The sequence below is a fragment of the Xenopus tropicalis genome, chromosome 5, assembly GCF_000004195.4.
Source record: "Xenopus tropicalis strain Nigerian chromosome 5, UCB_Xtro_10.0, whole genome shotgun sequence".
NCBI classification, from domain to species: Eukaryota; Metazoa; Chordata; class Amphibia; order Anura; family Pipidae; genus Xenopus; species Xenopus tropicalis.
In genome coordinates, this window is record NC_030681.2 from 605,739 (window position 1) to 631,591 (window position 25,853).

At 53.6% G+C, this 25,853-nt stretch overlaps 1 protein-coding gene across 1 annotated transcript in view; it reads left to right on the top strand.

Moving 5' to 3' along the window:
- Positions 1–25,853, top strand: part of klc4 (uncharacterized LOC100216226) — a gene marked incomplete at its 3' end in the record, with an annotated part of 130,933 nt that overhangs the window by 100,690 nt on the left and 4,390 nt on the right. The window contains 3 exon segments of the mRNA NM_001142194.1: positions 21,591–21,695; positions 21,697–21,706; positions 21,709–21,718. Coding sequence (NP_001135666.1) covers positions 21,591–21,695; positions 21,697–21,706; positions 21,709–21,718 — 125 coding nt within the window.

Here is a 25,853-nt window from a genome sequence, read left to right on the forward strand (position 1 = left end):
GCCCTGTAACCCCCATACCCAGTATGTTATAGTAAAGCCTGTAACCCCCCATAAACAGTATGTTATATTCAAGCCCTGTAACCCCCAACCCAGTAGTATATCACCCTGTAACCCCCATACCCCAGTATGTATATCAGCCTGTAACCCCCATACCCAGTATGTATATTTCGCCCTGTAACCCCCATCACCCGTATTTGTAGTCAGCCCTGTAACCGCCCCAAACCAGGTAGTGTATCAGACCTGTAACCCCCATACACCAGTATGTTAATATCAGCCCTGTAAACCCCATACCCAGTAATGTATATCAGCCCTGTAACCCCATGAACTCCAGTATGTATATCAGCCCTGTAACCCCCATAACCCAAGTATGTATATCAATAGCTCCTGTCACCCCCAACCCAGTATGTAACTAGCCATGTAACCCCCATCCCAGTCTGTTATATCAGCCTGTAACCCAACATACCCGTATGTATATCAGGCCCTTGTACCCATACTCCAGTATGTATATCAGCCTAGTAACCCGCCATAGCCCAGGTATGTATATTCAGCCTCTGTTACCCCCATACCCAGTATGATAGTATCAGCCCTGTAGACCCCCCATACGAACCCAGTATGTTATATTCAGCCTGTAACCCCCAACCCAGTAATGTTATAGGTCAGCCCTGTACCCGCCATAACCCAGTATGTATAATCAGATAGCTCCTGTAACCCCCATACCCAGTATGTTATCATAGCCCTGTAACCCCATCACAGTATAGTATATCAGCCCTGTAACCCCCAACACTCAGTTATGTATATCAGCCCTGTAAACCCCCATACCCAGTAGTAATATCAGCCCTGTAACCCCCCATACGCCAGTATGTATAATCAGGCCCTGTAACCCCCATACCCCAGTATGTTATATCAAGCCCTGTAACCCCCCCATACCCAGTATGTATATCACTCCTGTAACCCCATACCCAGTATGTATAATCAGCCCTTAACCCCCATTATCCCAGGAGTGTAAGCAGCCCTGTAACCCCCATACCAGTATGTAAATCAGTCCCTGGTACCCCCATACCCATATGATATCAGCCCTGTAACCCCCATACCCAGTATGTATATCTCAGCCCTGTAACCCCCATAACACAGTATGTAATACAGCCCTGTAACCCCCATACCACAGTATGTATACAGCCTGGTAACCCCCATACCCAGTATGTATACAGCCCTGTAACCCCATACCTCAGTATTAATATCACCCCCTGTAACCCCCCATACCCAGTATGTAATATCAGCCCTGTAACCCCATACCCAGTATGTATATCATATGGCTGTAACCTCCCAGTACCCAGTATGTATATCATAGCCGTAACCCCCTATACCAAGTATGTATATCAGCCCTGTAACCCCCATGACCAGTATGTATATCAGCCCTGTAACCCATACCCAGTATTGTAATCAGCCCTGGTAACCCCATGTATGTTGCCACAGGGAGCACCTGGTCTGTAGCCACAGTTGGGTATTTACAGGTTAAATGATGTCATTAGATGTAAAGGTTAAACAGAGTTGGGTATAACCCCCTTTGCCCCCCCCCCCATGTTCTTGCACGGTGCCTGCCTGATGGAGAGCATGTTCCTTCCAGTCCCACCCTAAATCTGAGCCTCTAACCCAGCAGCACCCCAAACCCCCTCTGCCTGCCCCCCAATTACTCTCTGCCTGCGCTCTGCGACCTACTGACTTCCTTGCTCTGTTGCAAATTGGTCTTTCTTGTTCTCATCAAATGTTTTGAAAGTGAATGAAGAAACTGCCGTCCTGAAAGTGTGGGGGCAAGTGGGGCTCTTAATGTCCTAAGGAACCAAATGGTTATTATATGTAGGGTACGGGGCCCCCCGTTACTGGCACTGTGTGAAGCCTTGTCTATGTATGTTTCGTGTGGGCGGCTGGGTACTTACATTGACATGTGGGCGGGTACTTACATTGACATGTGGGCGGTACTTACATTGACATGTGGGCTGGTACTTACACTGACATGTGGGCGGTAGTTACACAGACATGTGGGCGGGTACTTACACTGTACATGTGGGGCGGGTACTCTTACACATGACTCTACACTGACATGTGGGCGGGTACTCTTACACTGAATGTGGCGGGTACTCTTACACTGGAATGTGGGTGGGTACTCTTACACTGGAATGTGGGCGGGTACTCTTACACTGGTATGTGGGCGGTACTCTTACACTGAATGGTGGGGCGGGTACTCTTACACTGGAATGTGGGCGGGTACTCTTACACTGGAATGTGGGCGGGTACTCTTACACTGTTTTGGCAAATCTAAGCTGTTAATGAATCATTACTTGAACCTCATGGGAGTGGCCAAATGACTGCTGTCCTATGGGAGGAGCTTGTATTAATGGGGAAGTGAGGGTGATGGGGAGTCAGTGCCTGAGTGGAAGGGGGGCCTGACAGTGCCTGAGTGGAAGGGTGCCTGACAGTGCCTGAGTGGAAGGGGTGCCTGACAGTGCCTGAGTGGAAGGGGTGCCTGACAGTGCCTGAGTGGAAGGGTGCCTGACAGTGCCTGAGTGGAAGGGGTGCCTGACAGTGCCTGAGTGGAAGGGGTGCCTGGGCAGAGGGGTGCATACAGTGCAGTTGGTTGTGCCTATGTGCAGTCTTAGGCCAAGCTGGATGTTACCTGCCCTGCATGATGTTCCTACTAAGCCTCTAGTAATAGCAAATACTGCCCGGTGGTACTGCCCGGTGGTACTGCCCGGTGATACTGCCCGGTGATACTGCCCGGTGGTACTGACTGCCGGTGATACTGCGGTGTACTGCCCTGCCCGGTGGTACTGCCCGGTGATACTGCCCGTGGTACTGCCCGTGATACTGCTCGGTGTTACTGCCCTACACACCCCTGTGTTATTGTTGCCTGTTTTGCCCGACACTTTATGAAACTGGTACTAACCCTTCCCCTCTTCCTGTATTCTTCTATGTGTCATGGCCGTCTTCCCTTTGCCCTCTAGCCTTAACTCTTAACCCCCATTGTCCTGAGATCATGTCATTTCTACCCCCGGCAGCTCTCCTGTCTCCCTGTGCCCTGGCACTATCACCCTGCCCTCATTCGTTCCTAGCCTGACTGACCTCCCTTAATTACCCACATGTCCCTGTGCTGCAACCCTGCCTGCCTTGGCCATTGTTGCCCAGGCTTTAGCCCTTCTCCTCCCAGTGATTCTCACTCCTACTGCCCTTATCTGCCCCTTCCTCCTGTCCCACTGTTACTGACATTGCCCTGTAGCAATAAAGCCGCCATTACATTGCCGTTGCCCTTATATCTCACCTGTTGCCCTATTCACTTCCTGCAGAGTTTCGGCCCTCTCTAGTGTTGCACTAATTACCCCGCAAGTAATTCCACCCAGTTCTTTTTCCCTTATGGAATATTTCTGTTATTCCATAATGTCACTCTGTGCTATCAGGGATTGACACCGCCTCTTCATACGATGGACTCGACCGGAACAGCTTTATACTGAATGTGGTTCCCAGAGTCGGTTTCCTGCTCACCAACAGTACATAGTGGGTCTTTAGGGGCCCCCCATACCTCCAACTCATTCCTCTGGGGCCCCAGAGCTGCAGATCAACTGTTTGGCCTTATGAAGTAAAACCAGCAGGACCTGCAGTACCTTCTGACTTGTAAGGGCCAAAAACCCAACCAGCAGGACCTGCAGTACCTCCTTATCTGTAAGAGCCAAAAACCCAACCAACAGGACCTGCAGTACCTCCTGACCTGTAAGGGCCAAAACCCAACCAGCAGGACCTGTAGTACCTCCTGACCTGTACCAAAAACCCAACAGCAGGACCTGGTACCTCCTGAGGCCAAAAACCAACCAGCAGACCTACTGTACCTCCTGACCCACTGAGGCCAAAAACCAACCAGCAGGACCTGCAGTACCTCCTGACCCACTGAGGCCAAAAACCCAACCAGCAGGACCTGCAGTACCTCCTGACCACTGAGGCCAAAAACCCCCACCACACCACTGGGCAAAACCAACCAGCAGGACCTGCAGTACCTCCTGACCCACTGAGGCCAAAACCCAACCAGCAGGACCTGTGGTACCTCCTGACCCACTGAGGCCAAAAACCCAACCAGCAGGACCTGCAGTACCTCCTGACCCACTGAGGCCAAAAACCCAACCAGCAGGACCTGCTGTACCTCCTGACCCACTGAGGCCAAAACCAACCAGCAGGACTGCAGTACCTCCTGAACCACTGAGCCAAAACCCAACCAGCAGGACTGCAGTACCTCTGACCACTGAGGCCAAAAACCCAACCAGCAGCCACTCTGACCCACTGAGGCCAAAAACCCAACAGCAGGACCTACCTCCTGACCCACTGAGGCCAAAAACCCACCAGCAGGACTGCTACCTCCTGACCCACTGAGGCCAAAACCCAGCCAGCAGGACTGCAGTACCTCCTGACTGAGGCCAAAAACCAACAGCAGGAACCTGCAGTCCCTCCCTGACGCCTGCAGATGGCTGGTTTTTATTGCTGACCTCCTTCCCTTTTGTTTCCCTTAGATTTGCCCTCAGTGTGGGGGCAGGCAGTGGGCTTCTAAGATAATTTGCAGTTCTTTGGTCTGGAATGTAAAGTTTGTTACAAGGCGTTAATTACCCTACGCAAACAAAAGGAGATGAATAGTTCAGGGCCTTTAAAATACTTAAACTTTATTCTCTTCCACCCCCCCCCCCATGTGGAATTGGTTGCTCAAGTGTTTAGGGCAAACCCTTTGGGCACTACGACGTCGTCATGTGGGAACCCGCTGCCAATCTAGAACCCTCATTTGCAACTGGATAGTTGGACATTGGCCTAAGTATCCCGCTTCTTGTGGAGGCCAATAACTCCGCTTGGGTGGCTGCAAGGTTGGTGAGTGCCTTTGGGGAAGAATTTTGATTCCCTGTTACCCAGCAGTCATCCCGTGCCTTTCCTGCCTCCCCTGGGGGGGTTCTTCTAAGAAGCTCCTGGAATCCTGATTGGGGACTGTGCCTCCACTTTGTGTTTCAGTGTCTGTCCTTCTTTGCTCTTGTGCTCCCGCCAAACTATTTCTCTGCTTCTCCCGTCCAACCCAAATGATGGCCTATAGAAGGCAACCCTGCCATAAACACACGCCCCTCCCATCCTCACATCACCCCTCCCATACACACCCCCTCCCATGACACATATCCCCTCCATTACACACATCCCTCCATAAACACCCCCCCATACACACCCCTCCCATACACAGCACCCTCCCATAAACACACCTCCCATACACACAAGAACCGCCTCCCATACACACCCCTCATACTACACACCCCCTCCCACAAGCCCCTCCCATAACACACACCCCTCTCCACAGCGCCCTCGCCAACACAACACACCCTCCCATACACACACCCTCACCACAAGCCCTCCCATACACACACTCCCTCCCATACACACACCTTACCCACAGACCCTCCCATACACACACCCGCCTCCATACACACCCCTCCCATTACACAACGCCCTCCCATTACAGCACACCCTCACATAACACACCCTTCCCACAGCCCCTCCCATACACACACCGTCCTGCCCATACACAGCATCCATGCCCATATCACGACGCCCTCCCATACACACACGCCTCCCATAACACACACCCGCTTCCACAGCCCCATCACCACGACACACACGCCCTCCCATATCACACACCCCTCCCCACACCCCTCCCATACACACACCCCCCCACAGCCCCGCCTCCTCCCCCGTACCCAGTGATGACAGGGGCCTGTCTCCTATCCCTGCGTAATTCCCTCCTCCCCGTACCGCTAGTGAAGCAGCCTGATCTCTATCCCGGGTATCCCTCCTCCCCCCCGTACCCTGAGTGATACAGCCTGAATCTCTATCCCAAGTATCCCTCTCCCCCGGTACCCTAGTGATACAGCCTGCATTCTATCCCACGTATGCCCTCCTCGCCCCGTACCTCTAGTGATTAACGCCTGATCTCTATCCCGCGTATCCCTCCCTCCCCCCGTACCTAGTGATACAGCCGTGATCTCTATCCCAAGTATCCCCTCCCCCCCCGTACCCTACGTGAGTACAGCCTGATCCTATCCCAAGTATCCTCTCCCCCGTACCCTATGATACAAGGCCTTGATGCCTTCTAGTCTCCACAGTATGCCCTCCTCGCCCCTACCCTAGTGATACAGCCTGATCTCTATCCAAGTATCCCTCCTCCCCCTGTACCGTCCTAGTGATACAGCCTGATCTCTATCCCAAGTAATCCCCCTCCCCCGTACCTAGTGATACAGCCTGATCTCTATCCGCGTATCCCTCCTCCCCGTAACCCTATGTGATACAAGGCCTGATCTCTATCGCCGGTATCCCTCCTCCCACCCAGTAACCCATAGTGATACACCTGATCTCTATCCCAAATATCTCCTCCCCCCCGTACCTAGTGATACCGCTGATTCTCTATCCCACGTATCCCTCCTCCCCCGCCCCCGTACCCAGTGATAAACCGGCCCTGATCTGCTATCGCCCTGCGTATCCTCCCTCCCCCCGTATGCCTAGTGATCACCTGATCTCTATATCCCTACGTTTCCCTCCCGTCTCCCCCGTATCCCTAAGTGATGCAGCCTGATCTCTAATCCGCGCGTATCGCTCCCTCCCCCCGTACCGACTAGTGATACAGCCTGACTCTATCCCAAGTTCCCTCCTCTCCCCCGTATCCTAGTGATATCAGCCTGAATATTCTATCCCACGTATCCCTCTCTCCCGCCGTACCCTAGTGAATACAAGCCCTGATTATCATCCCACGTATCCTCCTCGTCCCCCGTACCCTCCTAGTGCTACAGCTGATCTCTAATCCCAAGTATACCCGTCTCCCCCCGTACTAGTGATACCGCCTGATCTCTATCCCACGTACCCGCCTCCCCCCGTACCCAGTGATGGACAGCCTGATACTCTGATCCCCGCGTATCCTCCTCCCCCCGTACCCTATTGACACAGCCTGATCTCTATCCCGCCGTATCCTCTCCTCCCCCCGTCCCCGTAGTGATATCAGCCTGATCTCTATCCCGGCTGTATCCCTTCCTCCCCCGTACCCTATGTGATACAGCCTGATCCTATGCCCTGCGTATCCCTCCTCCCCCGTAACCCTAGTGATACGATAGCCTGATCTCTATCCCGCGTATTCCCTGCTGCCCCCGACCTAGTGATACAGGCTATATCTATCCGCGTATCCCTCCTCCCCCCGTACCCTATGGATATGCAGCTGAATCTCTATCTCCGCGTAATCCCTCCTCCCACGTCCCTAGTGATATCAGCTTTGAATCTCTAATCGGCGCGTATCCCTCCTCCCCATCACGCCGTACCCCTAGTGTACAGCGCCTGATCTCTATCCCGCGTATCCCTCGCTCCCCCCGTACCCTAGTGATACAGCCTGATCATCTTTATCCGGTATCCCTCTCCCCCGTACCCTAGTGATACAGCCCTGATCTCTATCCGCGTATCCTCCTCCCCCCGTACCACTAGTGATGACAGCCTGATCGGCTATCCAACGTATCCTCCTCCCGTACCCTAGTGATACAGCCCCTGATTCTATCGCGACACGTTATCCTCCTCCCCCGTACCCTAGTGTACCAGCCTGATCTCTTCCCTCCCGCGAATCCCCTCCTCCCCCCGTAGCCCTAAGTGATACAGCCTGATCTCTATCGCGTATCCCTCCTCCCCCCGTACCTAGGATACAGCTGGATCTCTAATCCGCGTAGCCCTCTCCCCCCGTACCGCTAATGGTGGATACAGCTGTCTATCCTAATATCCCATCCTGCCCCCGTACCCTATGTGGTACGGCCTGATTCTATGCCACCGCGCGTATTCCTCCTCGCCACCCCGTACCTATGTGATCACCTGATCTCTATCCGCGTATCCTCCTCCCCCGTACCTAGTGATACAGCCCTGATCTCTATCCCGCGTAATCCTCCTCCCCCGACCCTATGTGATACACCTGAGTCTCTATCCGCGTATCCCTCCTCCCCGTACCCTAAGTGGATACAGCCTGATCTCTATTCCCGCGTATCCCTCTCCCCCGTACCCTATGATAACAGCCTGATCTCTATCCCAAGTTCCCTCCACAGAATCGTCAAATACCCCCTAGCTTTGTGCCCAATTTTACCCTAATGTTACAGAGTGATGGACTACATCCTGTGTGTCCTCCCTTGTGCCCAGCTTAATGTTGCAGTGGTGGGATTATATTTATACCAGGGTGACTATCACTTTGCCTTATTGCAGTTATGTCATTGTGTGTATGGCTGTGAATCTAGAGTAGGTTACTCAACCATTATAGCGACGAAAGAGGCCTTGTGGTCGTGGATGGTTGTGTGTGGGTGCCGGTTGGGCAGCAATGTGCCTGATCCAGGTGTGGTCTGGTTTTAGCTGCCCCAGTGTTTTACAGGGAGTGTGAGTGAGACGTCCCTGCCAAGGCTCACAGCTGCCGAGCTCACCTGCCGAGAGCGTCCACATGCCGAGGCTTCACCTGCCCGAAGGCTCCCTCCCGAGGCCTTCACCTGCCAAGATAGATGACCCCAGGTAATCAAGGCATCTGTTAGTCTCCAGGTTTTCTTGCACAGTTTGAGGGGTTTTAAGTTTCGTGAAGGTGCGTAGACATTAGGAAGATTCCAGAACTCGCGGAGACACGTGGCCATCAACATGTCTCTTGGTGGCAGGGACTGCCGCCCTGTTGGGCAAGCATTCTTACTCTGGCTGCCTTTCCCGTCAGTAATTTGTTCCTCCGAGGCCGCTATGTTTTAACTGGGCCTCTTGTTTTGCCTGGCAGGAATCCTTCTGTTCTCTGCCATGTACCATGGCGCCAGGTGGGATTAACCCTATTTAGGCAGTGGGTCACATTGGGGTCATTATAGGTACTGGGGGCTTTTCTATATCTTATAAAGAGCCCGTGGGGACCGTAAGGGATTTTAAAGAGCTCGAAATACTTCATCTAGATTATCCTCTTCCCGGTTTAGTCCAGGGTCCAGATTCTCCACACGACCATTTCACCCATCGTTTTTCCCCCTACAAGCCCCTCTTCTCCGTTCCCCCTGGTTAGTCTCCTGTAGCTCCAGTTCTCCCTTCTGTCCCTCTCTCAGTTCCCCCTGTGCGTCACCCTTGCTCAGTGTTCGCCTGTCATGCCCTCTGGCTCAGTGTTCGCCCTGTCAGTCCCTCTGCTCAGGTTCTCCCTGTCAGTCTCTGCTCGCAGTTCCCCCTGGTCAGTCCCCTCTGCTTGCAGTTCTCCCTGTCAGTCCCTCTGCTTCGCAGTTCTCGCTGAGTCCCTCTGCTCGTTCCTCCCTGTCAGTCCCTCTGCTCAGTTGCTCCGCTGTCAGCCCTCTGCTCGATTCCGCTGTCAGGTCCCCTCTGGCTTTTCGGTTCTCCGCCTGTCCAGTCCTCTGCTCAGCTTCTCAGCTGTCAGTGCCCTCTGCCAGTTCCCCTGTCAGTCCTCTGTAAGGTTCCCCTGTCAGCCTCTGCCAGGTTCGTCCCGTGTCAGTCCATCTGCTGCCGTTCCCTTCAGTCCCTCTGCTCCGTTCGCTTCCTCCAGTCCTCTTGCTCGAGTTCCTCCCTTCAGCCCTCTGCTCAGTTCCTCCTCAGTCCCTCTGCATTCGCGCGTTCCCCCTGTTCAGTCCCTCTGCTCGTGTCCTGCCCTCCAGCCCTCTCGCTTCCGTTCCTCCTCCAAGTCCCCTCTGGCTTCCGTTCTCCCTTCAGTCCTTGACTGCCGTTCCGACCTGTCGAGTCCTCTGCTGCCGGTTCCTCCTCCAGTCCCTCTGGCTTCTGTTCCCCCTGTCAGTCCCTCCTGTCGTTCCCGCCTGTCAGTCCATCTGCTCAGTTCTCCCTTCAGGTTCCCTCTGCTCGTTCCTCCTGCAGTCCTCTGCTCAGGTTTCTCCCTTCCAGTCCCTCTGGCTCAGTTCCTCCCTTCAGTCCGCCCTGCTCAGTTCCTGGCCTTAGTCCATACTGCTCCGAGTTCCTCTTGGCCGTGTCGAGTCCTCTGCTCCGTGCCTCCCCTTGCAGTCCCGCTCTGCCGTGTCCCGCGGCTGTCAGTCCTCTGCTCCGTGTCTCCTCCAGTCCCTTGCCTCGTTCCCTGTCAGTCCTCTGCTCCGTTCCTGTCCCTTCAGTCCTCTGCTCAGTTCCTCCCCTTCAGTCCGCTCTGCTCCCGTGCCTCCTCCAGTCCCCTCTGCTCCGTTCCTCCTGTTCAGTCCCTGCGTGCCGCGTTACTCCGTTCAGTCCCTCTGTGCAGTTCCTCCCTTCAGCCGCTGCTGCTCCGTTCCTGCCCCCAGTTCCTCCTGCCTGCCGTTTCCCCCTGTCAGCCCTCTGCTCCCGTTCCTCCTTCAGTCCCGTCCTGTCTCCGTTCTCCCTCAAGTCCCTCGCTGCAGTTCCTTCCCTTCAGGTCCCTCTGCTGCAGTTCCTCCTGTCAGTCCCCTCTGCTCAGCTTCTCCTTAGGTCCCTTGCTCCGTTCCCCCGTCAAGTCCTTCTGCTCCGTTCCTCCCTCACGCCTCTGCCTTGCCGTTCCCCTGATCAGTCCCCTCGCTCCGTTCCTGCCGTTCAGTCTCTGCTTCCGTTGCCCGCTGTTCACGTCTCGGCTCCGTTCCTCCTTCAGCCCGTCTGCTCCGTTCCTCCGTTCAGTCCGCTCTGCTCAGGTCCCCGCCCTGGTCAGGCCCGCTCTGCTCAGTTCGCCCTCGTCAGTCCTCTGCTCCGTTCCGGAGCCCGCCGTTAGCCCGCGTGCATGATGGGACTGAGCCCTTTTCTGTTGCACCAGGTACTATATAGAGATATTTCTTGTTGTTGTTTTTTTTGTTTTTTTTTTTCTCTCATTCTCGTGTGCTTTTTAGGCCTAATTACCCCAGGCATCATCGGGGGAATTCCGCCTTGATCCCAGATCCACCGTGCGCCAGTGAGGCAGCTGCCACACCCGGCCCCCCAATCAAGAGGCAGATGCGCGCGGGCTGCTCTAAGGGCGGATCAGCCCTGTCCCTCACAGTCAACAGTGCAAGAATTCTATTCGTGACCAAACCGCAGCCTCCTGCCCCCCCCCCATGGCCTCTACCTGCCCCCATCTCGTTAACCCACTTGGCCCTTATACAAAGGGGAGGTGTTCTGTGTGCCTGGAATGTCTCCGATTCCGTACCTTTCATGTCAGCCGCTTCTCTTTTTTATAGAGTTATATTTTCTTTTCTTTGCTATTGCTTGATTGGATGGACTCTCTGCTTTCTCCAATCAGAATTCAGCGTTCCAGCGCCTGTTTTTAGGGCATCGACCCCTATTTTGTGGGGCTCTAATTGTTCCTCATAAATAGAGACAGTGCAGTAAGAAAGAAAGTTCTTTGGTTCTATTCCGGTGGGGTCGTAGGGGGACAGTAGAATTTCAGTTGGGAGTTCCCCCAAAGATGCCCCCGTGGGAACTGCAGGAGTCTAGAGCACCTTGGGGGGCAGATACTTGTGGTGGTTGAGGCAGACTCGGTGCTTCCATGTATGGGTGGGGTTTTGGTGGCTCTGGTACTGTTGCGCGGCGCCTTCACTGGAGGGCCATTGGGCCGATATCTGTACAGATTCCGCAGCAGGGCCGCCGTTTCCAAGTGGTTGATACCGAGTATAGATGGAAATGGTTTAACCCCCCCCCGACACCCCGTTAGTGAACCCACGTGTGGAACTTCAGGCGCTATGTTTTTAAGGATTTCAGGGATTGGGGCTCTTCTGGCTACGGGGTGCCGGAGCCTAACTCTGGGGCACAGGCTATCAAGGCCGAGCCTCGGTGTGCTGGGGAAAGATGCTTATGTTTCTATAGCCCGAGAGTGGCTTACGAGAATGGTGGGGGGTCCTGGCGGGTGGGTCGCCGCACTGATAGGGGTGGACTTGCATGTTCTGGAGCATAGGAGGCAAGTTATTAAAACTGCAAACGTTCGATTTTGGGGCTTTAACCTGCCCTCTATTAATATCTTATCGGTAACCCGCAGCCTCCTCCTGCCTCCCTAAAGTCTTCTCTCTCCTAGCTTCCAAAGCAAAGGCTCCCTTATTTCTTTTCTCTCTCCCCCCAACAGCACCTCGCAGCCCTCCGCTCAGTCTTTTCTCTCCTCCCCCGAACAGCAGCCCTCCCTCAGTCTTCGCTCCCACCCCCGAACAGCAACTCGCAGGCTCCCCTCAGTATTTCTCCCCACCAATAGCAACTCCCTCATTCTTTCTCTCCTCCCGCCCAACAGGCAACCTCTCTCCCAACAGCAACCTCCTCATTCTTTCTCTCCTCCCCCCCGATACACAAGCCTCACAGCCCTCCCCTCATTCTTTTCTCCCTCCCCCCGACCAACCTCACAGCCTCCCTAATCTTTCTCTCTCCCCCCCAAACAGCAACCTCACAGCTCCTCAGTCTTTCTTCTCCTATCCCCAACAGCAACTCCCTCATTCTTTCTCTCCTCCCCCGAACCAGCAACCTCACAGCTCCGCCCTCAGTCTTTCTCCCGCCCAACAGCAACCTCCCCCTCATCTCCTTTCTCTTCCTACCGCCCAACAGGCAACGTCACGCTCCCTCAGTCTTTCTCATCTACCCGCCACACAACCTCACACCTCCCTCGAGTCTTTCTCTCCTACCGATGCCCACAACAGCAACGACCATCACAGCTCCCTCAAGTCTTTCTCCTGCCTACCGGCCCAACAGCAAGCCGTCAAGCACTCCGCTCTCAATCTTTCTCACTACCGCCAACAAGCAAAGCCTGCGACAGCTCCGCTCATTTTCTCGTCCTACCCCCCAAAGCAACTCCCCTCAGATTTCTCTCCTCCCCCACAGCAACTCCCTCAATCTTTCTCTCCTAGCCCCCCACAGCAACCTCCCCTCCAATCTTTCTCTCCTACCGCCCCCACACAGCAACTCCCTCAATTTTTTCTCAATCCTACGCCCCGAGACAGCCAGCCTCACAGCCTCCTCAATCTTTCTCTCCTACCCCTCCAACAGGCAACCTCCGCCTCAAGTCTTTCACTCCTACCCCCCGCAACAGCAGCCTCACAGCCCCCCTCAATCTTCTTCGTCCTACGCCCAACAGCAACTCACAGCCTCCCCAAACTTTTCTGTCCTACCCCCAAACAGCAAGCCTCGCCCTCAATCTTTCTCTCCCTACCCTCCCAACAGCAACCTCCCCTCACTTTCGTTCATCCTCCCCCCAACAGCAACTCAGAGCCTCCCCTCAATCCTTTCTCTCCCTACCCCCTCAACAGCAACTCCCTCAATCTTTCTCCGCTACCCCCCCAACAGCAGCCCACAGCCTCCCTCAATCTTCTTCCTGACCCCCCATAGCAACCTCCCTCAATCTTCACTCCTACCCCAAACAGCAAGCCTCGACGAGCCGTCCCTGAGACTTTCTCTCCTACGCCCGCAAGCACAACGCTCTCCTCGATCTTTCTCTCCTCCCCGAACAGCACCTCAACAGGCCTCCCTAATGCTATGTCTCCTCCTACCCCCCCACGCGAACCTCCCCTCAATCTTTCTGCTCCTACCACCCCGTTCGGCCCAACAGCAGCCGTCGACAGGCTCCTCAATCTGTTGCTCGTCTACCGCCCCCCATACAGCAGCCTCACAGCTCCCTCCGTCCAGGTTGAGAAATGACGGATATAAGTCACTAATATAATAGAGGGAACAGATTTGAGTTATAAAATTAGAAGGGCTAGGGTTCCATGTGACAGCGTGTGGCTGCTTCAACAGTAACTAAGATGGGCGCTGTTGGGCAGCCTGACTTGGCACTTTGAGCCTGGGGGTCCTGGCTACTCTTTGTCTGTGCCGACTCTCGCCAGTGTTATGGCAACTCATGGCATCGGCAAGATGAAAAACCTGAAAACGTCGAAGGCCTTTCTCGGCCGACTTCTCACGCACAAGGCCTGAGCCCTGGCATTGAGCATAAACATGAAAGGTTGCAGGTTAGTTGTGAACCATTTGTACTTGTCTCGTTAAGGCGCTAGCTTCTCTGCCTTGGAATCAAATTCTGCAGTCCTGTGAGTGACCTCTGTTCCTCTGTGCTTTCCTGCCTCACTGGGCTGCTTCTTTTCCCACGATGGTCAGGACAAGGAAACCTCCTGGGTAAGTGAATCCAATCCCCCAGTGATGTACCTCAGGGGTATCAAGTCTCTGATGTCTCTGTAGCTCCGTGCTCCTGGGGCCTGCTCTCTTGTCACCAATGGGTCAGACAGGAACCTCCCCTGGGTAAAGGTGACATCCAATCTCCCCCAGTATCTTACAGGTGACAGAGCTCTGATTCGCTCTGTATCTGCTCCGGGCTGCCTCTCTTTGCCATGGTCAGACGGACCCCCCCCGGGATAAGTAAGTCCAATCTTCCCCCCTAGTACTGTACCCAGGTATCGACGCTCTGATTCTCTTGTACTGTCTGCGTGCCTGAGGGCTGCTCTCCTTTCCGAGGTCGGGCAAGGAGCTCCCCCTGGGTAAGCTAGAATCCAGATTCTCCCCCAGTATGTACCCAGGTGACAGAGCTGTGTACAGAGCCTGCTCCTGGCTGGCTCTCTTCCATGAAGGCCAGAACCCCCCGCTTTCCGCTCCCGGTAAGTGAATCCCATTCACCTAGTATGTCAACCTATGTACCAACTTATATGAGTCTCTGGTAAGGCTGTCCTGTTCGCTTGGGCATGGCTTCTGAAGAGTGTGCAGGAAGATGACAGAGCTCTGATATGTTGCGGCAGGAAGTGATAATGTTAGTTACAGAAGTGGCAGGGAAAGGATGAATCGAGGCTCTAGTCTGTGGCAGAAAGGATGATGAGCTCTAGATGTCGGCAGGCAAAATCACAAGCTCTAATATGCAGCAGGGATGATAACTTTAAAAGTGCAGAGGAAGATAATGGCTCTAGCGATGGTGCAGGTAGGATGATGAGCTTGTAAAAAGTGGATGAAAGGAATGATCGAGCGCTAATGTCAGGCAGGAGTGATGAGGCTCTTGGATGTGACGGGTTGGATGATGAGCTCTTAGATTGCAGGCAGGAGATGATGAGCGTTCTAGTTGTGGCAGGCAGGATAATGAGCTTTAAAAGTGAGGAAGATGATAAGCTCTAGTTGTGTAGGCAGGATAAGATGAAGCTTTACATTCAGAATGCATGAAATGGGGGCTCTGGATGTGCAGGCCGGATGCTGAAGCTCTAGAGTGCAGGGCAGGATGCTGAAGCCTCTAGAATGGTGCAGGGCAGGATGCTGAGCTGCTAGATGTGCAGAGCGAGGAATGCTGAGCTCTCGATGTGCAGGCAAGGATGAATGAGATTAGGTGTGCCAGTTTACAGGATGTTTAGGCAAAGATGACAAGCTCTTAGAATGTGGCAATGGCAGGAACGTGACTGAGAATGAGATTCTAGATGTGGCATGTTAAAAGGATGGTCAGGCCAGAATGAACAGCTCTCAGATCTGCAGGCAGGATGCTAGCTCTAGTTGTGCAGGCAGGATAATGAGCTTTAAAGTGCAGGGAAGGATGGTGAGCGCTATAGTTGTGCAGGGCAGATATGATCTTTAAAAAGTTCAGGAATGAGTGATGGGCTCTATGCTGTCCGGCGGATGCTGAGCCTCTAGCTGTCCAGGCCAGGATGCTGAGCTCTAGCTTGTCAGCGCAGGATGCTGAGCTCTAGCTGTCGCAGGCCAGGATGCTGAGCTTAGCTGTCCAGGGCAGGATGCCTGGAGCTTAGGATGTCCAGGCAGGGTGCTGAGCTCTAGATGTCCAGGCAGATGCTGCGCTCTAGATGTGGCCAGGAGGAAGATGAGCTCTAGATGTGCAGGCGAGGATATAGATGAGATCTAGATGTGCAGTTAGATGTACCAGGCAGATGACAAGCTCTAGATCTGCAGCAAGGATGCTGAGCTCTAGTTGGTGCAGGCAGGAATAGATGAGCTTTAAAGTTCGGAATGATGATGGCTCTAGATGTCCAGGGGCAGGAATGCTGAGGATGCTGTGGGCCAGGAGGAAGATGAGCTCTAGATTGTGAGGGCAGGATAAATGAATGTAGATGTGCAGGGCAGGATGATGCGATCTAGATGTCAGTTGGATGTATAGGCGCTGAGAATGACAAGCTCTAGATTGCAGGCAGGATCTGAGCTCTAGAATGTTGCAGGCATGATTTATTGCTTAGAGATGTACAGATGAGAATATATAAGGCAGATGGAATGACAAGAGCTCTAGATGTGCAGGCTTAGGAGGTAAGGACAGAAATTAAAGGCTCTAGATGTGCAGTAGAGAAATGATGAACTTAAAAAGTGCTGGGAGGATGATGGAGCTCTAGATGTGCAGGCGAGGATGATGAGCTGTATAAAAGTGCTAGGGAAGGATGGATGAGCTCTGAGACTGTGCAGGTTGGATAATGCTTAAAAAGTGCAGGAAGGATGGGTGAATGACCTTTTAGATGTGGCAGGGCAACTAACAAGCTCTAGATAGGTGCAGGCAGGATGGATGATAACTTTAAACTGCGGGAGAAGTGATGGCTCTGAAGATGTGCAGCAGGGAATGAGAGGCTGTTTAAAAAGAGTGCAGGAAGGATGTGAGTTCTAGTGTGCAGGCAGGTATGGCTGATGCTAATATGCCGCAGGAGGATGAGCTCTAGATAGGCAGGCAGGAAGATGGAGCTCTTAGAATGGCAGGCAGTAGGATGAGCCTCTAGATGTGGCGGCAGGAAGATGAGCTCTAGGTGTGCAGCAGGAAGAATGAGCTCTATATTGTGCAGGCAGGACGATGAGTAAGGATGCTAGAATGTGTAGGGTTGGATGGCTGTAGGGCTGGGATGAGGAGCTTAAAAGTGCCGGGAGGATGCATGGAGTTCTGGAGATGTCAGGGCAGGGATGATGAGCTTGTATATGCAGTGGAACGGATGATGGGCTGTTAATAGTGAGGAAGGATGAGAGCTCTAGTTGTGCAGGCAGGATGAGTGAGCTTTTAACGGAGAGAAGGGGAGAAGGCTAAGTCCACTTTGGGGTGCCAAAATGTAAGTCACCCCCAGGACTTAGAACGCCTACGCATTTACCCCGGCCTGGTGCCTCCTGTACGGAGGAACAGCATCAGCCGGGGTAGCTGCGCGCTTCCTCCTCATCCTCTGCTGTGCGCGCATGCCGAGTAGGAGTGAACGAGAGCGCGGGACTTAAAACATTGTAAGTTCGACATTTTTCACTCTACCGCTATGTGCCCGAGCCGTGGATTTTTCGCACGGCACTGCTCAGGAAGGAGACAAAGCGGTGTCTTGACAGGTGCCGGCGGGCTTGGTGCTGTTGCCGCGTCGCGACAGGGGGCACCAGCCGGGGTAACAAGGGTAGGCGCTCTAAGTCACGCTTGGGGGTGCCTTTACATTCTGGCACCCCCAAGTGACTTAGCTTGTCTTGCTCTTAATAGTGTCAGGAAGGGATGATGAGCTTTAAATAGTTGCAGGAAAGGATGGATGAGCTTTAACTAGTGCAGGGAAAGGATGATGAGCTGCTGAGTCTTGTGCAGGCAGGATGATGAGCTCTTGACGTGTGAGGTTGGATGATGAACTCTAGATGTGCAGGGAAGGATGATGGAGGCTTTAAATAGTGCAGGAAGAATGAATGAGCTTTAATAGTGCAGGAAGAAAGTGAGCTTTAATAGGTGGCAGCGAAGGATGATGCAGCTGCTGTTTGTGAGGCGGATGAGACCTGGATGTGATGTGTTGGATGATGAGCTCTAGAATGTTGCAGGGAGAATATGGCTGGTTAGAAGTGCAGAAGGATGATGGGGCTCTAGATGTGCAGCAAGGATGATGAGATAAATCTAGATGTCGAGGCAGATTGTATTATACAGAATGACAATCCGTAATGGTGCCGAGGATGATGAGTTCCTAGAATGTTTGCAGGCGGAGAATGGAGCTTTATAGTGCAGGAAGGATGAGTGGCTTGTAAATAGTGCAGGGAAGGAATGAGAGCTCTAGTGTTGTGCACGGCCAGGATGATGAGGCTTTAATAGTGCAGGAAGGATGATGAGCTTTAATGTGCAGGAAGGATGGATGAGCTTTAATCAGTCAGGAAGGGATGAGTAGCTCTAGTTGTGCAAGGCGAGGATGAATGAGCTTTTGGAGTGTGAGGTTGGATGATGAAGCTCTGAGAGCTGGCAGAAGATGATGAGCTTTAATGTGCAGGAAGAAATGATGAGCTTTTAATAGTGCAGGAAGGAGATGATGAGAGCCTCTAAAGGTGCAGGAGGGATGGTGGAGTTCTAGTTGTCGGCAGCGAGGCATGGGTGAGCTCTAGATAGTGCAGGCAGGAAGATGGAGCTCTAGATGTGCCAGCAGGAAGATGGACGCTCTAGATGGTGAGGCAGTGAGGATGAGCTCTAGATTTGCACGGGGCAAGTAGGATGAGCTCTGAGATGTGCGAGGCAGAAGATGAGCTCTAGATGTGGGCAGGCAGGATGACGTGAGAATGAGAGTCTGACAATGGAAGTTAGGATGTATAGGCAGAAGAGTGAGCTCTAGATGTTGCAGCAGGACGATGAGAGTTGAGATATCAAGGATGTGGGTAGTTGAGGATTGTAGGGGCTGGATGATGCCAGCTTAATAGTGCAGGAAGGATGATGAGCTTTAATAAGCTGCAGGAGGATGGATGAGGCTCTAGTTGTGCAGGCGGATGATGAGCTTTATTAGTGGCAAGGAGAAGGATATGAAGTTTAATAGTGCAGGAAAGGATGAAGGAGCTCTCAGTTGTGCAGGGCAGGATGATGCAGCTTTATAGTGCAGGAAGCGGAATGATGATCTTTAATAGTGCGCAGGAAGGATGATGAGCTTTAATAGTTGCAGAAAGGATGATGAGCTTAGTTGTGCAGGCAGGGATGATGACCTTTGATTAGGTGGCAGGAAGGATGATGAGTTTAATAGTGCGGAAGGATGATGAAGCTCTAGTTGTGCAGGCAGGATGATGAAGCTTTATTAGCTGAGCAGGAAGGATTGAATGAGCTTAATAGTGCAGGAAGGGATGATGAGCTTCCTAGTTGTGCAGGCAGGATGATGAGCTTAAATAAGTGCAGGAAGTGATGAGCGCTTTAATATCGCTGGAAGGATGATGAGCTCTAGTTGTGGCAGGCAGGATGATGAGCTTTAAATAGTGCAGAAGGATGATGAGCTAGTTGTGCAGGCAGGGATGCACTGAGCGTTTAATAGTGCATGGGGATGATGAGCTCGTAGTTGTGCAGGCAGGATGATGAGCTCTTGATGATGAGTTGGCATGATGAGCTCTAGATGTGCGCAGGAAGGAATGATGAGCTTTAATAGTGCAGGGAGAGAATGAGTGATGCTTTAATAGTGCAGGCAGGAAATGATTGGGCTCTGATGTGAAGGGTTGGATGATGAGGCTCTAGGTGTTGGCAGGGAGGAAGAGTGGCTTTAAAAGTGCAGGCAGGAGGATGGGCTCTAGATTGCCAGGCCAGCGATGAATGAGAATGAAATCTGATTGCAGGCGAGGATGTATATACAGAACTAGACAATCTCTAAGAAGTGTGCACGAAGGATGATGGGCTTTAATCCGCTATTTGAGTGTTGAACCGGGAGTTGCGTCCTTTAAGAGCCGTCCGGCTGGCATGGGGGTAGCCGCTAATGTAGCTGGGTAGAGGTGGGCATGGTGTGGGTAGCGCTGGGGGTGTGGTTGGACCTGGTGTGGTTACCAGCGGTGCTAGTGGCTAAACAGCTGAGGTGAGTTGTGGTTATGGGTGGCAGTGTAACGGTGGAGTGTGCAGTTTGCTGTGGTTACAGGGTGGCAGTGGTAGGTGAGGTTGAGTTGTGTTACAGGGCCCGCACAGGTGTAACAGTAGTGTGAGTTTGTGTTACCGAGGGGGGTGGCAGTGTCAACCGTGAGTGTGAAGTTGTCGTTACAGGGGTGGCATGTAACGGTGAGTGTGAGTTGTGTTACAGGCCGACAGTGTAACAGTGGTGGTGAGTTGTGCTTACAGGGCCGGAGGTGCTAAATGAGTGTGAGGTGTGTTAACAGGCCGGCAGTGTAAACGATGAGTGTGAAGTTGTGTTACAGGGCCGGAGTGTAACAGTGAGTTGTGGTTGTGTTATCAAGCCGGCAGTGAGTGTGAGTTGTGTTACAGGACGGCAGTGTAATATGGTGAGTGTGGTTTGGTGTGTTGTGTGTAAGGAGCGCAGGTGGTAGACGTGGAGTGTGAGTTTGTGTTTGTTGTGTTACAGGAACGCAGTGTAACGTGAGTGTTCGAGGTTGCTGTGTGTTGTGTTTACTAGGACGGCAGTGTAAACGTGAGTGTGAGTTGTGGTTGTGTGGTGTGACATCGACGGCATGTGAGACGTGAGTGTGAGTTGTGTTGTTGTGCTTACAGGACGGCAGTGTCAACTGGTGAGTGGTGAGTTGTGTTGTTGTGTTGCAGGGCGGCAGTGTAAACGTGAGTGTGAGTTGTGTTGTTGTGTTACAGGAGCGGCAGTGTTAACGTGAGTGTGGATTTGTTTGTTATCATGGACGCGGCAAGTGGTAGACCGGTGAGTGTTACGTTGTGTTGTTGTGTTAGCAGGTACGGTCAGTGTAACGCTGAGTGTGCGTTGTGTTTGTGTGTGTTAGCATGGATCGGCAGGTGGTAACGTGAGAAGTGGTGAGTTGTGTTGTTGTGTTTACAGACGGCAGTGGTTAACGTGAGTGTGAGTTTTCGTTGTTTGTGTTATGCAGGTATCTGGCAGTTGTAAACTGGTGAGTGTGATTTGTGTTGTTTGTGTTAACACGGGACGGGCAGTGTAACGTGAGTGTGAGTTGTGTTGTTTGTGTTACAGGAACGGCAGTGTAAGGTGAGTGTGAGTTGTGGTTGTTGTGTTAAGCATGGACGGCAGTGTAAGCGTGAGTGTGAGTTGTGTTGTTGTTTTACAGGACGGCAGTGTGAACGGTGAGTGGAGTTGTGTTGTTGTGTTTACATGGACGGCAGTGTAACGTGAGTGTGGAGTTGTGTTGTTGCGTTTTTACAGGAGGGGCCAGTGTTAATCGTGAGTGGTGAGTTGGTGTTGTTGTGTTACATAGGACGGCAGTGTAAACTTGAGTGTGAGTTGTGTTGTTGTGTATCAGGAGCGGCAGTGTAAACTGAGTGTGATGTTGTTTGTTGTGTTAGCATGGACGGCAGTGTAACGGTGGGTGAGTTGGTGTTGTTGTGTTAGGCAGGACGGCAAGTGTCAACGTGGAGTGTGAGTGGTGTGTTGTGTTAGCAGGGACGGCAGTTGTAACTGGTGAGTGTGAGTTTGTGTTGTTCGTTGTTAGCAATGGACGGCAGTGTAACGTGAGTTGTGAGTTTGTGTTGTTTGTGTTAGCATGGACGGCAGTGTTAATTGAGTGTGAGTTGTGTTGTTGTGTTATCAGGACGGCAGTGGGAACTGGTGAGTGTGAAGCTGTGTGTTTGTTGTGTTACATTGGACGGCAGTGTATATCGTGAGTGTGAGTTGTGTTGTTGAGTGCTTCACGGACGGCTAGTGTAACTTTGAGTGTGATGTTGTGTTGTTGTGTTACAGGACGGCAGTGGGTAACGGTGAGTGTGAGTTGTGTTGTTGTGTTAGCAGGAAACGGCAGTGTAACGTGAGTGTGCAGTTGTGTTTGTTGTGTTACAGGACGAGCGTGGGACACTAAGACGTTCTGGTTCCCTTGGGAAGATCCGTGACGTTCTGCGCAGAAGCAGCGAAATGTTAGTGAAGAAACTGCAGGGAGCGGCCCCCACCGGAACCCCCCGAAACTCAAGGTAATTGGGCCTGCGCTCTAACACTCCCGCCCACACTAACACTATCCCTGTGCCCCCCCACACATTAACACTATCTCCTGTGCCCCCCCCACACACTAACACTATCCCTGTGCCCTCCCCCCCACTAAACACTATCCCTGTGCGCCCCCCCACAACTACGACTATCCTCTGTTCCTCCCCCCCCACACTGAACACTATCCCTGTGCCCACACACTTAACACTATCCCTGTGCCCCACACACTATATCACTGATCACCTGTGTCCCCCCCCCACACACGTAACACTATCCCTGTGCCCCCCCGGACACATCGCAACACTATCCCTGTGCCCCGCCAGCAGCACTAACAACTATCTCCTGTTCCCCCCCACCAACACCTAACACTATCCCTGTGTCCCACACCCCACTAACACTAATCCCGTTCTCTCCCCCCACACACTAACACTCATCTTCTGTCCCCCCCCCACACAATTAACACTGATCCCTGTGGCCAACCACAGTCACTATACACTACTCCCTGTGCCCCCCCACACACAACTACTATCCCTTGTGCCCCCCAACACACTAACACTATCCTGTGCCCCCCCCACAGCTAACCCTATCGTCCTGTGCCCCCCCCACATCAGCTAACTACTATCCCTGTTGCCCCCCATCACACTAACACCTATCCCCTGTGCCCCCCCCCCACAACTAACTACTATCTCCTGGTGCCCCCCCCACCTATCACTAGACGCTAAAAATCTATCCCTGTTGCCCCCCCCCCACACACTAACACTGATCCTGTCCCCCCCCACACACTAAACACCTATTCTCCTGGTGCCCCCCCGCCCACACAACTATCCCTGTGGCCCTCCCCACAACACCTATAACGACTATCCCGTGTGCCCCCCCACACACACTAACACTTCCCTGTGCCCCCCACACCACACTAACACTAAAATCCCTGGTGCCCCCCCCACACACTACAGTATCTCGTGTGCCCCCCCATCAACACAGCTAACACTTATCCCTGTGCCTGCAAGACCCCCCACACAACCACTAACGACTATCCCTGTGCCCCCCACACATCCATGTTTAACACTATCCCGTGTGCCACCCCCACAGCACACTACACTATCTGCCTGTGGCCCCCCCACACAGCTAACACGTATCCCTGTGCCCCCCCCCATCACCACTAAGCATATCTCCTGTGCCCCCCCACGACACTAACACTTTATCCCTGTGCCCCCCCCCACAATCATCTAAACCCTATCTCTGTGCCCCCTGCAACACAGCTAACGACTATCTCTCATGTGCCCCCCATCACAACAGCTAACATCTCATCCCTGTGCCCCCACACACTAACCCTTCTCCTGTGCCCCCCCCCAGCACAGCCACACTTATCCCCTTGTGCCGCCCACAACACTAACTAACGTATTCTGTGCTCCCTCACATCAGCCAATCACTATCCCTGTCGTCCCTCCCCACATACACCAATCACTATCCCTGTGCCCCCCCCACAACACCAACACTATTCCAGCTGTGCCCCCCACACTAACACTATCCTGTGCCCCCTCCCCCACGACTAACACTTAATCCTGTGCCCCCCCACACTAACACTATCGCCTGTGCCCCACACGACTACACTATCCCTGTGCCCTCCCCCACACACTAACACTAATCCTGTGCCCCCCCGCACACTAACACTATCCCTGGTGCCGCCCCCACACACCAACACTATCCTGTGCCCCCCCCACCCACACCCACTATCCCCTGTGCCCCCCCACACGACCTAACACTTACCCGTGTGCCCCCCCCACACATAACAGCTATCTCCTGTGCCGCCCCCCACACACTAACAACTATCCTGTGCCCCCCCTCCTCACCTAACACTATCTTGTGCCCCCTCACTACACAGCTAACCACTACTCTCCCTGTGCCCCCCTCACGACACTAACCTACCCTGTGCCCCCCCCACCAACACTAACACGTATCTCTGTGCCCCCCACATCACTTAACACTAGTCCCTGTGCCCCCCCCACACGACTAGACTGACTTATCCCCTGTGCCGCTCTCCATATCTATACACAACTACACTATCCCTGTGCCCCCCCCCACACACCCAAACCTATCCCGTGTGGCTCCCCCCACGACACTAGACACTAATCCCTGTGCCCCCCCCCGCCCCCACACAGCCAACGACTATCTCCTGTGCCCCCCCCACACTACCAATCACTATCCCTGGTGCCCCTCCACACACCAACACTATCGGCCTGTGCCCCCTCCCACACTAACACTATCCCTGTGCCCCCCCACATCACTACACTATCCCTGTGCCCCGCCCCCACATTCTAACACCTATCCCTGTGCCCCCCAACCTCCAACACTATCTCCTGTGCCCCCCCACATCACACTAATCACTATCCCTGCTGCCCGCCCTCACAGGCGTAACACTATCCTGTGCCCCCCCCACACACAACTACTAGATCCCTGTTGCCCCCCGCACACACACTAACACTAATCGCTGTGCCGCCCCCACTACACTAAACACTATCTGCTGGTGCGCCTCGCCCGACGACACTAACACTGATGCTTCCTGTGCCCCCCCACTACACACCTATACGACTATCCGCTGTGCCCCCACACGACTAACAACTATCCTGTGCCCCCCCCAGCACACCCTAATCACTTATCCCTGTGCCCCCCACTACAGCTAACGACTTAATCCGTGTGCCCCCACCACACCCAACCACTATCCCGTGTGCCGCCCCTCACACAGCCACTATCTATCCCTGTGTCCCCCACACCCAAGACTATCGCCTGTGCCCCCCTCCTCTACACACCAACACTAGTCTGTGCCCCCCCCCACACACTAACTAAGCTATCCCTGTGCCCCCCCACACATCCACACTATCCCTGTGCGCCCCCCGCATCACACGCAACACTATCTCCTGTGCCCCCCCCACTACACCAAACCTATCCCTGTGCCCCCCCCACTACTATACTACTATCCCTGTGCTCCCGCCCCACACACTAACACTGAAATCCCTTGCCCCCCCACACAACCAAAACACTATCCCTGTGCCCCCCCCCACACACTTAGAACACTATCCCTGTGCCCCCCATCCACTAACCACTATCCTCTGTGCACCCCCCCCACAGCAGTCCAACACTATCCTGTGCCCCCCCTCCACAATCACTAACACTAAATCACCTGTGCCCCCCCACACACCAACACATCCCTGTGCCCCCCTGTGCCCCCCTCCCACACATCCAACTACTGATCCTGGTGCCCCCCCCTCCTAACATCCAGACAACTAATCCCCTGTGGCCCCCCCACACATAACACTATCCCTGTGCCCCCCCCCCACACTAACACTATCCCTGTGTCCCCCCCCCACACACGTAACACTGAATCTCCTGTGCGCCCCCCCCCCACACACCAACATCTATCCTGTGCCCGCCGCCCACAACTAACACTATCGCCTGTGCCCCCCCCACCACACACTAACACTATCGCCGTGCCCCCCCCACGACACTAACACTATCCCTCGTGCCCCCCCCCACGCCCAACACTATCCGTGTGCCCCCCCGACACACCACACATATCCCTGTCCCCCCTCCACAACTAACACTATCCCTGTGGCCCCCTGCCCGACGACACTAACACTATCCCTGTGCCCCCCCCCACACTAACAGCTATCCTGTGCCCCCCACAACACTAACAATACTATCCTGTGCCCCCTACACACTAACACTACTCCTGTGCCCCCCACACACAACACTTATCCTGTGTCTGTGCCCCCCCCCACACACCACACTATCTCCTGTGCCCCCCTGCACACACTAACACTATCGACTTGTGCCGCCTTTCCCTTGCCCTGAGCCCCATCCCCTCACCCCTACCCATACCTGAATCAATCACACCAACACTATCCTGTGCCCCCCCCATCACACCAACCACTATCGCTGTGCCCCCCCGACACACCAACACTATCCTGTGCCCCCTCCCCCACACGTGGAACACTATCTCCTGTGCCTCCCCCACACACCAACACTATCTCCGTGCCCCCCCACACACTAAAACACTTATCCCGTGCCCCCCCGCAGCACCACTAACACTTATCCCTGTGCCCCCCCCACGACACTAACACTATC